The sequence below is a fragment of the Pongo pygmaeus genome, chromosome 2 (assembly GCF_028885625.2).
Source record: "Pongo pygmaeus isolate AG05252 chromosome 2, NHGRI_mPonPyg2-v2.0_pri, whole genome shotgun sequence".
NCBI classification, from domain to species: Eukaryota; Metazoa; Chordata; class Mammalia; order Primates; family Hominidae; genus Pongo; species Pongo pygmaeus.
The window spans coordinates 137,049,829-137,061,618 of NC_085930.1; the positions used below are offsets into that span (position 1 = coordinate 137,049,829).

The 11,790-nt window shown below is 41.6% G+C and overlaps 1 protein-coding gene across 4 annotated transcripts in view; it reads right to left on the reverse strand.

Annotated features, from left to right (window-relative positions):
• The window catches only part of PLCL2 (phospholipase C like 2), a 201,585-nt gene extending 190,567 nt beyond the window's left edge, over positions 1 to 11,018 (reverse strand). For 3 of the 4 annotated variants that reach the window (XR_010125759.1, XM_054480690.1, XM_063662163.1), the window contains exons 1-2: positions 10,801 to 11,018; positions 9,957 to 10,515 (exon numbers count right to left, since the gene is read on the reverse strand). Coding sequence is in view for 3 of the 4 variants with exons in the window: in XM_054480690.1 (XP_054336665.1) it covers positions 9,957 to 10,283 (327 nt within the window). In the remaining variant the exon portion in view is untranslated. The other variant, XM_054480691.2, reaches the window with a different exon arrangement.
• Positions 11,019 to 11,790: the final 772 nt, after the last annotated feature.

Below are 11,790 nucleotides of genomic sequence, written 5' to 3' on the forward strand. Positions count from 1 at the left end.
AACATGAAAAATAGAACAATAAGGCTCTAGTGGTTAAATAAATGACTATCTTCATAGAATTAGGCTAAGTAAACATTTCTGAAACAGGACTCAAAAATAATAACCATAAAGAAAAATACTGATAAACTGAACTTCTCTAAAATTAAGAATTTTCATTAAAATATACCCTTTAAGACAGTGAAAAAGCAAGTCACATACTAGAAGACATTTTCAACATATATCTATATCTATATAGACACACGTTTCAACATATCTATATATGTTAAAAATGTCTTTTGTGATATATCACAAAACATATATATCATCTGAATAATTACATTGGCATTTAATATAAGTTATTAGCACGGATTGATAGAAATAAAAATCTAAGCAATATCCTTTATTTTCTTCAATAATAAACATTAAACCATATAAACAACTTGAATATATATATATATCACAAAAGACATATTCAGAAAATGTAAATTAAGTCCTACATACCATTTTTTTAAAAATAAAAACAACCTGACTTTTTAAATGGGCAAAAGACTTGAACAAGCATTTTCACAAGAGAATATCCAAATGGCCAAGAAACATATGAAAAGATGCTCAACATCATTAGCCATTAGAGAAATTCAGCCAAAAAGCCACAGTAAAGTACCATTACATAACCGTCATACTAGTTACAATCAAAAAGCAAAAAGACAAAGAAACAGTGATAATACCAAATGTGTGCATTTAGAGCACCTAGCATTCATATAACCTGGTAGGTATGTAAATTGGCTGGACCAGTTAGGAAAATCACTTAATAGTATCTACTAAAGCTGAATATACACGTGTCTGTCCTATAATATAGTAATTCTACTGCTAATATTATTTTTAATGTATAGAAAATTATTTCTGGAAATATACATAAACCAGGGAAAGCTTTGGAAGAGCATACAGATCTCTTTCAACAAATCATCAAATACTCCACAGATGAAGACATTCTCAAAACCAGTATTTCAACAGGAATTTTATTAGCTTCAATATGAAAACATCTGAATAATTATATTGGCATTTAATATAAGATATTAGCATGGATTGATAGAAATAAAAATCTAAGCAATATCCTTTATTCAATAATAAACATTAAACCATATAAATAACTTGAAAAAATACATTTACTATGCCTACAGAATATCAGAGTTTAGAATAAAAAATAAAAGGTAGCAGGAAACCATATGGAGAGAGAGTCATATGGCTCGTAATTCTGATGGTAGCTGCAAATGAGGTCACTTAACCCTCTGTGACCACACTAATTGGTCAAAAACAACAGAGGCTTCATCAGCAATGCTCATAGGGAACAGCCTACCCCTTCCTAGGCATTTTCAATTTAAAAAGCATACACCTGCTACCCATCAGTCCATCAGTCTCTGAGAGAGAGACACAGGATTTGTGTCAACCTAGCACTACATTATTTGGTTTGCTCTTAATCTTTACGATTTATAAACAGTCTTCAGGGTATATGCATACACAAGTATAGCATGTGTACACATGCAGCTATCTATAGCAAAAAACAAATTCACAAAAAATAGCTATTTTTTTATCTAGAAGACCACATCTTGTTCTATTAATACTCACATACTGCAGTATTACATAACAATTTTTTCCCATTCTGTTATGCTAATATGCAAATAAATGAATTCAACCATAGCTAGGAGCTAAATGTACTAATCAGTATGGCCTTGTGTATCTCTAACTACAAAAGAATTTTACATAATCTCTTTCCGCTGTGAAAATCTCATGAATCTCCATAATTAATCACTTTTAAACCCAGCTGCTTGGTTTCTGGGATGTTAATATCTGCAATATCCAAATCAGTACATTTAGCACACTCCAAAAATATACTGAATATTGACTACACAGTAATGTGTTGTATTATTGTATTCTAAAATTCTATAATTAGTTGACAATTCCAAAACAATAATAGGAATAGATACCATAAGAAGCCCACCTAAAAAAACAAACTGTTACTAATTGTTACCTGCTTTACCTTCCAGGACCCTAAAAATGCATAGAACTATAAATCAACTTTTTGTTAAAAAAGAAATAAAAATGGAAACTAACCCCCCTAAAAGAATTTCTAATCCATCAAAGGAGAGCAGAGAGGAAAAGGACAAGGTCCTGGTTTGTAGATCAGACAGAAACTTGAGGCACGATGGGCAGGACTATGGTTATGGCTTCATGTTGGTTAGGTAGACATTGGTTTCATCATAAGATTCAGCCACAAAAAGCCAAACTTTTCTCATTAAAAATTAGTTGTCTATTTTAGTACTGGTAGAAACTGCTAAGATCAAGAAGTCAGAATGGCTTGGGCAAGTAGGAGAAGGAAGAAAAAATCAAAGTCATCCGGAGGATGGAGTGGGAGAGGGTGATGGAGCAGTTCAAAACATGGACAGTCAAACCTGGTCAGAATGCTGGCTTTGCCTCTTACAGGCTCTCTAACCTTACTTGGAAATTCCCAAACCTTGTAGAATGGGTTTCCTTGTCTGTAAGGGGAATGATAATGTTTCTTTGCAGGTTCTGGTGAGACTTGCATGAGATGATGCATACAAAGCATCTCCTAGTATCTCTTCTTCATCCAATCCTTGCACTGCAACAAAGGGCAGAATTTCTACCATTACATGACAAAACATGCTGAGGGATTAGAGATCACACTCTTACAACTCTATCCAGATTCCTTATATATTTTATTTTTAATTATTAATTTTATAGCACTTCCAATGAATACCATGTGACTAGCAAATATTAATGACAATAGAAGTTTAAGTAATTCAGTTCCTCAAAAATAAACAAAAACTGAGCAAAAACTACAGATATCACTTAAAGAAACCAAATACCAGAAAAGAGATTAAATCCCTTAGCAAACAACAATGCTCTCTTGCCATCCTTTTTAAACTGTGACAGCAGAATATAAATCAAAAGAAAATTTCAAAGGCCTATTCTTATTTCAGGGCACAAAAGGGAGCAATCATTTATATTAACATCTTACAGAACACTTACAGAATCAACCAAATTCCTAGATCCAACTTTAAATGAAGGTATTTCCTTTGTTTTCACAATTAAGTACATGAATAAATTTCTTCTTTGAAGCACACATCCCATGGAGTTTTATATTCCAATCAAAACCAGTTGGAGTTAAGTCTAAAATCTTCATCCCACTCCTAAGACTCATTCTTGTCCCCTTATTTATCCATTCACACATTTATTCAACAAATATATACTTAAACACATACTTTTCACAAGACATTAAACTAGGTGTTTTCATAAATTCAGGATGAAAAAGATGTAGTTGCCTAAGAGGCAGAAGGACTGCATGGAGATACAGGGAGAGTGGTGGCTGGAAGGCGGAGAAATAATTCATTCTAACTGGGAAGTGGTTAACTGAGGAAAACCTTAAAGATGACTAAGAGAGAAGGAAACCTGAGGAAACAGAGGCGTCACCATAAAGGCTAAGTTTAGGCACAGAGGGGAATCTCATGGGGCTCTAGCATAGGTTGTAAGGCAGTTTGTGAAAAGAAGATTACAAGTAAGATGACCATATTATTTATCGTCCAAGCTGAGATGCCTTTGAGAGTTAAACGAGGCACTATTAATAATCTTGTCACAGCAAAAGATGTAAACCTGGATTGTCCTGGGCAAAGCAAGACATGTGGGTGCTTGGCACAATGAAATTGTATGTTCAATACCCTTTGATCCCATAATTGGGGCTATTTACATGTGTGTGCAGTTGTACTGAGGTATCAGATTTAGAAAGACACCAAAACAATTATTGAGAGCATTTATGGAACATGTCTGAGAAATTTCCCTAGGCACATTCTGCATATTTCAAAAGACAAAACTTTCAAAACGAGCATGGCCATGTTAGTCTGCTCACCTCTCTAAAGGAGTCTGCTCAACTAAAAATCAGAAAAACACACTAATGCTTATTAGGTGCCACACACTGCTCACACATCATCTCCTTTAATCTTCACAACAATGCTATGAGAGGAGGTTTTATTCTACCTGTTTTAGAGATGGAGTAACTAGACATACAGACTTCAGTATCTTGCCCAAGGCCATAAAGAAAGGAACCAGGGAAGCCAGGATCTAATCCAAGCCCCTAACTACATACTTTCTATTGTTCCCACCACAATTTTGCCTCCTGAATGATCCAGATATGCAACATGTGGCCTGGGGGCAGCCCTCGACCACAGGATGCAGCCCAGGTGAGATTACTAGCTAAAACACGTTTCACCTAATTACCCCTGCCATGGGACCAAGTGCTAGTGGTAAGAGGGCCTAACAACCTGCTCTGGTTTGCCATTCTGGAATGGGCGGGTGTCAAGTGTCCTGCCAGAAGGCTGGACCATTCACATAATTGTTGCTGAAGCGCAATGCAATGAGTTATATACTTTGGGCACCCTAAAGCTATGGAATTACTCTGATACAAAGAATAGTGGCTGGCTCTAGCGGCTCTGACTTCAGTTTGAGTCACAAACGACACTTATGCTAAGCACAACCCTCTCAATTCACCACTCTTATCAGTAGAAAAAAGCTGAGCAGGCAGCTTACAAACATAACAGTCGCAGATCCTGTGGCCCACTGGTAAAAATATTTGAATCCCACCAATATAGAACAGAAAAGAAGTTAAAGTAATCCAGAAGTCTGGTAGATAAGTAAATAACTGGCATCCAAAACTTAGTATTAAGAAGGAAGAAAGCATCTATTCTTGAACACATAAGTATAAAGTCTGAAGAAAAACTATAAATGTTCATACTTCATTTATATCTGCATTTAGGCTGTAAATAATGTTGCCCTATTTTGTTGAATATTGAAGCCTGGGTAACTTAAGCATAAAAAAAAGTAAATAACATTCTAGTTTAGGCTCCTTGCAGAGCACAAAGAACTACAAAAGGAAGTGAACAGATTCTGGGATAGAGCATTCTAAGAAAATAACTTAAGTGGCCAATATCAGCAATTAATAAAATAATTTCCTGTCAGTTGCCTATTTGGATTTGATGAAAAACAATGCAAATCAAATACAACCATTTAGGGGAGGCTGGAAAATGGAGGAGGAGGAAAGCAAAAGGGAGCAAGTAGATTTTAGGGCATGAAAATTAATATACTCTGCTTTTGAAAACCTAAACTGAATCGTGACAAAAGCTCTTCGAGCAGGCTAAAACAAGCAACCATGCTTTGGCCTTTCAACAGTTATCCTGTGTGGTCTAAAATATATTAGCACAAAAGTAAAGTGGGGAGTTGATGATTGGCCATTAGATTTTTCTGACCTAAATGATCCAGGTTCCCTATCTATCCAGACAAATTCACTTTGTTATCCAGCTACTGTCTGTTTAATTATTTATGTGCCCACAGGTTTGCTGGGCATGCGGTATCTTTGTTTCCCCCCATTCAAAAAAAAAAATGTCTAAAGTCAAATGCAGATATTATTTTTAAGATCCAATTAAAAAATGGTTACTGAGTGTTTGTTACCTGTGCAAAACTGGTAAATACAGTCCAACTTCTGCCTGCAAGGAGCCTAGTTTATTTAAACCATGGGCCAAGACACATACAAAAGTTTTATTTCATTTAAATGTGTATAATAGATGTGAAAAGGCTGCTTGTTGCCCATGTTGGAGAGCTCAGTGTCAAGACATATGTGAACATAGTAGTATAAAGACAGTAAAAGTGTTTCTCCTACACAACATGATACTATGACAATGGCAATAATGATATTAAGAAAAATAAGGGCTGCCACCTTGGGCAAGGTCAGATCATTGGTCCCTGTGAAGCTGCAAGCCCTGGTCAAGCAGCCACAACAGGTGACTAAGCCTCCTGGCTATATTATCTGCCAACTTCTTCCACCAGCAGAAACAGAGATTCTTTTCCTTCTTCCGATATCTCCTACATTTAAAGAGGACAATCAAATCCAATGTCCGAAACCACTGATGCTGCCTTAACTACACAAAAAATTCAAACTGCCACTGTAACGTGGGGAAGCAATGGAGTGCAGCCATATACCCAAGCGGGATACAAGTAGCTCCAGCACCTGGGGCACAGGGTCAACCTCTCTGAACTCTGATTTCCTCCTGTCTCTGTGGTTAGCACAGGACCAAGTCAGAGAATTACGGTAAGCACTTCTCACGTGTTTTGCATGTAGTGCGTGTTTAATAACTGTTGGCTACTGTTATTACTTCTAAATACCAAGATAAGGTAATGGCCGAATTTCCTACTGATTAAAAAAGAACCAAAGATTGCCATTGTCTGGGGATGAGGGGAGCAGAAGACCACAGAGACCTGGGGGATTTTTTTGAGGTGATGTTAGTGCTCTGTATCTTCATGATGGTGGTGATTATATGACTGAATGTATTGGTCAAAGTTCACAGAACTCGACAAAAACCAGTGTGAATTTTACTGTATGTAAATCATACCTCATTTTTTAAAGTATCAACCAAAGTATTTAACTAGTTCTGACTAAATAAATCATCCACAGCAATAGACATTTTAACTTCATTTCTTTCTAAACTTAAACAGAAATCTAAGGCCTAAAATGCTACTTCATATTTTTAGACCAAGCTCTTGAATTAAAAGATTGAGCTATTTGCAAATAATGTATGCCATCTGAACAATTAACCAAATTAACTGTTTCAAAATAAAGCATAGATTATATTGAATAGAGTGATGAAATGAATTATGGAAAGAGAAAATGAAAGTGATGTTTTCATTTACTAGATTACTTAAGATGACAAACATAACGGCTTCTTCTCTAAAATCCAGTAATGGGCCTTTGTAAATAATCTCAAAAGTCTACTGTTATTTTCAATAAGCTAAGGAAAAGTAGAAAAGTCTGGTGATGATTTCCATGATTTATTTATCATCTCAAGGTATTTGTAAAAGGTTCTACAAGGCTGCTCACTCTGAATTTAATCAACACTGTTAACATAACCAAAGAGCTCTTTTAGTATAGATCTGTGCATCTATTTTGGCAGAAAATATTGTTTTACAACAATTTCTTACTCAACACCACATTTACAAAACAGATGGAGTACCAAATAAATTATTTTAAATGAGGAATAAGACTCGGGTCAGCCTACAGTGTATTTCTGCATATGCCCTGCACTTTAGCAATAGTCCCCCTTTCTTTGCCCACCTTATAGCACATTTAGGCCATTATTTCTCCCTCTGATTTAAGGATCTCCATCAAAGAGGGCTGTCAAGACTGTAATGAAGATGGAAGCTAGGAGAGAGGCACAGTTCAGAAGCCCAACATTTCAACTAATACAACCCCATAAATACTGGCCTCAGTTCCCCAGGCAGCATTCACTCCCTGCTATTCCCTCAAGTCCCCAATTATCACCTTGCTTACTAATCTACTCCTGCCTCTACTCAGAGACCACCTGACTGCATTCATCCCTTATATTAAAAAAAATAAGGAAACCAAGGAAAGATGTCACTATTGCTTTTTCACATGGGCTTCTGCTTTAGTTTTTATTCTCTTTTTTTTTTAAACAAAAGTTAAACATAATTTCTGCCATTCACATGACAAAATTGTGCAGTATTTGTTGCTTTATGAAATTTGATGTTAAAGACTTTGTTTTTTATTAGGATATTGTCCTGATGCTGGAAGTTATCTTTAGAAAATACAATACATTCCAAAAATCTTGATGCTTCAAGGCACCAATTCAAGGGGAAATATACCAAGTAGTTACCTATTTAAATATAGCATCCTCTCTTTCCTATAACCCAGTCTTGATCAACTTTCAACACTACTTCCATAATTTTCGAAAGTTTTAAGAAAATGCAAAGTGAAAACAGAGGCAAGAAAAAGAGTATGTCAAGCCTTCTTTGGAGGTACAATACAATGAACAAAATATGGGACTGGTAAATCCACAACCAATTCTTTTATAAATTAACAGAACTCAGAGAAAACAGAACTCAAAATGGAGAAAATGTACTTTCTCCATTCATTCAATAAGCAATTTATTGAGCTGCTACTACATTCCTGTCACTTTATATCTAGGGTTACACTGGTGAACAAGAAGCCAAATGCCTTCTTTACAAAGAAGAAAAATGACGAAATATCCTTAAAAGTTTCAGAATTTGAAATAAGTATCAATATCATTTCTAAAATCAGTGATTTTTGAACAATTAATCATTTCCCCCATGTGCTTCTAGAGCCTTCAATGAAGAAATGGTATCTATTGACAAGTTCCCAATTCCATATATCAGAAATACTAACAAATCATCCTTCTTGCTTATCGCCCATTAATGTAAAATTAAAACAAATGTTTTTGTAATTCAGTAAGTTACACTATGAATCTCACTATGGACACTAATAAAGTTTGATTTTTTAATGCAAAAACAAGTATTCAAAACAATTAAAAGAAAGGGGTTAAAATTAGGTAGGCTGGTATCTTCTTTGGAATTTTCACCTCAAATTTTATAAACACCACAATGCAAATCACCACAAATATTGTATGACAAATAAAAACAGAAATGTCACATAACTCTGTCAATAGGATTGATTATCATGCACAGTTGAAAGCAACTTCCATGGAAACATAAGCTACAGAGTAAAAGAAAATGTAAGTCACTAAAAGCTATGTATGCGGCAAAAAGACACTTTACTTTCCTTAGTTTATCTCTAAGTGTGTGTTGCAGGTAGTTAATACACTTGATCTCCAAACCCTTCAAATTATGTCCCTGCCCAGACATAAACTGTGCAAACAGATGACAAAGGGAAATGCAGTTTCACAATTGCCTCTTACATAAAGTAGCAAGATGGTATATTTCACTAGATTACTGCATAAGTTGATAACACCATCAGACATTTTCACAGTACTTGGAAGATTTCTGTAGGTCCATTAAAATTTCAGATACCACCACTGCCAGCTCTCTTCACTGTGGCACGTTCTGCCCTCTCTCCCACCAGTTATCAGCCACAGGAAGGGTGGGTGCAGCCTGTCAATTTGCTTTGCTGCTCCCTGTCCTGATAACTCCTTGATTTTCAGAAAGCAATGTTTTCATTTGCTCCAAACTTGAGCGAGCCGAATGAGCTGGTCTTGCCTAAGGCTCTGCTCTTCTTAGCTCATCAACTATTTTTTTTTTGAACTTCATGTCACGAGAAATATTTTTACATTGCGGACCAAAATGTAACATTAGAATGAAACTAACACAAACTCGGGAGTTCCTAATATCACTTCTTGAGTTAAAAATGCTCAAAACAATCGCTGGCTTTCTTCCGCTAACACTGTGCAAGCAAAACCAAGCAAACTGCCCAAAAGAACTTCCACAGAACTCGAGGCCTGCCTACTGCAGCAAGGAAAAAGATTAAATCGTGTGGAACTGTAATGTCTAAGAGTTTTTGAGCCTAAGAAAGCGGAAATCTGCATTTATGTTCGGAAACCTACTCTATCTTTCTTTGTTAACTGAGTGACCGGATATTAGGAGATTTTGCACCCACGAGGTGTAAACATTTGTAAGACCCAACTAACTATATACAGATCAGAAGAAACCTATTAAATAATCTCTGTTCACCCTGTGTTCGCCGCCTGGGATTTTTAAGAAAATGTTCTCACATTTCACATAATCCCTATCTGTGTTTAAGATACAATAGAAATCTTACAGGGAGTCTGTTAACCAGACTAGGCTACACATAAGAGTATGCCCTACCCAGGCAGGTACAAGGCCCTATTGCCAGACCAATCCTGGAAGAGGTGACAGCCCCAAGTTCAACTGAGGATGTCTGAGCACAGCTCCCCCTGCACATTAGGGATCACCTCTCCATTCTTTCCACATGCCATTTGCATCCAATCCCCGCTCAACCACCCCAAGCACCCATGCTTCAGTGGTTCCTGTTAGCAGTGGGCTTCCTCCTTCCACCACCACTCTCCCAGGGAGAAAATAGACCCCAAGGACGGCTGAGGGTGGGCGATGAGCGCCCTTCTCCCACCTACCTTGATGATGCTGCTCCGGCGGGGCAGGCCGCCCGGCTTGCTCTCCCGGGGGAGGGTACAGACGACCGCGCTGGGGGTCGGGGCGAGCGCAACGCCGCGGGGTCCCCTGGTAGGGCTAGCCCGGGCTTCGTCCCCGGACACGCCGAGGCTGCAGTCTCCGTTGGAAACCCCGCCGCTGTCATAGCGCCCCCGCCCGTGGCCGAGGCGACCTCCCCCGCCACCGCCTTCCCCTACTCCGGCTTTCAGGGCGCCCTTGGCGCCGAGGGCCGGGCCCGGGGAGGTGGGCAGGGCCCCGCCGGCGGCGCCCCCCCGGCCGCACTCCGCCATGGGCGCCCCGCGACCCGCCTGCACAAAGCCGCGTCCTCGCGTCCCCGCGTCCCCGCCGCCGCCTCGGGCCGCCGCGCGCGGCCCCTCCTCCTCTCCTCCTCCCGCCGCCGCCGCCTCGGCCGCTTCTTCCGCTTTTTTTTTTTTTTTTTTTTTTAATTTAGATGTGATGTTTGTTTCGAGCTGTCGCCTTGCGCACGGTTAAAGTCGCGGCGGCAGAATTATCGGAAGATTCCTGCAGGGGAGAGAAGAGAGAGACGAGTCAGCTCGGGCGCCGGCGGAGCCCCGGCTCTCGGCACCTGGGGAAGGAAAACACGCCCCAACACACGCGCCTCTGCGGGCGCCAAAAATAACCCGCGCGGGCCGGGCGCCCACCCCGGGGCAACCCGCGCCCACCTCAGGGGCCCCAGGCACCCACCCCGAGGTAACGGGGCGCCCACGTCAGGGGCTCGGGGCGCGCTCCCCCGCGGCTCAGAGCAACTGGGGTCGGAGCACCCGCCACGCAGGAAAAGGCGCCCACCTCCGGCGAAGGGCGAGGGGAAGTGGCGGCCGCCCCGACACTGTCTGGACACGCGGAGGCGGCTCCCGAGGATCTCCCGGCCCCGGGCGGGCGGGGGGCGACGCGCGGGTCTCTCCGGACCCTAACTCCCCAGAGGCCGCCGCGTGCCGAGCTCTGTCACGTCCCCTCAGAGCCCCGTTAAAGTCCGCGGCGCCGAGAGGAAACGCACGGAGGGCAGGGGCGGCCGGGTATGACAATCGCTGTGCAGCCCCGGGGCAGCTCCCGGAGGGGGCAGCCCAGACCCACCCCACCCGCCGGCTGCTGTCTCCTCCCGAGCTCGGCGCTGCCCCCTACAGGCCGCGTGGTCCCTCCTCGGTCGCCCCCGACCCACCGCGAGCCGCCCAGCTCCCTGTCGAGATTGCTGCCGTCGCGGCTGCTGTCACCGAGGCCAGGTCATCGGGCCGCGGGGACCTCAAAGCCGAGTGGACGGGAGCCCCAAATCATTGCCTATCCTTTGCCTCCCCAGAGCTGCGGCAACTGTCAGTCACCCGCCCGGAACCTCGAGGGGCAACTACCGCGCAGGCCTCGGGGCCCGGAACAAGGGTCCCGGGGCTCAGGATCTCGGCCGCTGCGCCTCACTCTTGCCCCAGCCCCGCGCACGGAACTCGTTTCCTTCCCACCCAGTTCGGGACGCTCCTCTCTGACTTCCCCAGTGGGTCGGACCCATTTAATACACTGGGACCAATTCCGTACCCTTGGGCTCCTGATTGATTCAACTAGTTGGAAGGATGCTGAGGCAGGGGTGAGGGCTGGGGTGGCTGGCAGGCTATGAGGGGCAAAAGACATCAGCAGAGCCTATTTCGTGCCCTCTGAGTCTCCACACAGAGATTTATCACTAGACCTTCCCGATTCCCCTACCTGGGATGCCGGCTGGCCCTGCCGGCCTGCGGGGCCCAGCCTAGGTCAGGCTCATCTTTTGGGACAGGATCCCACTTGCAGCGCTACAGCCAG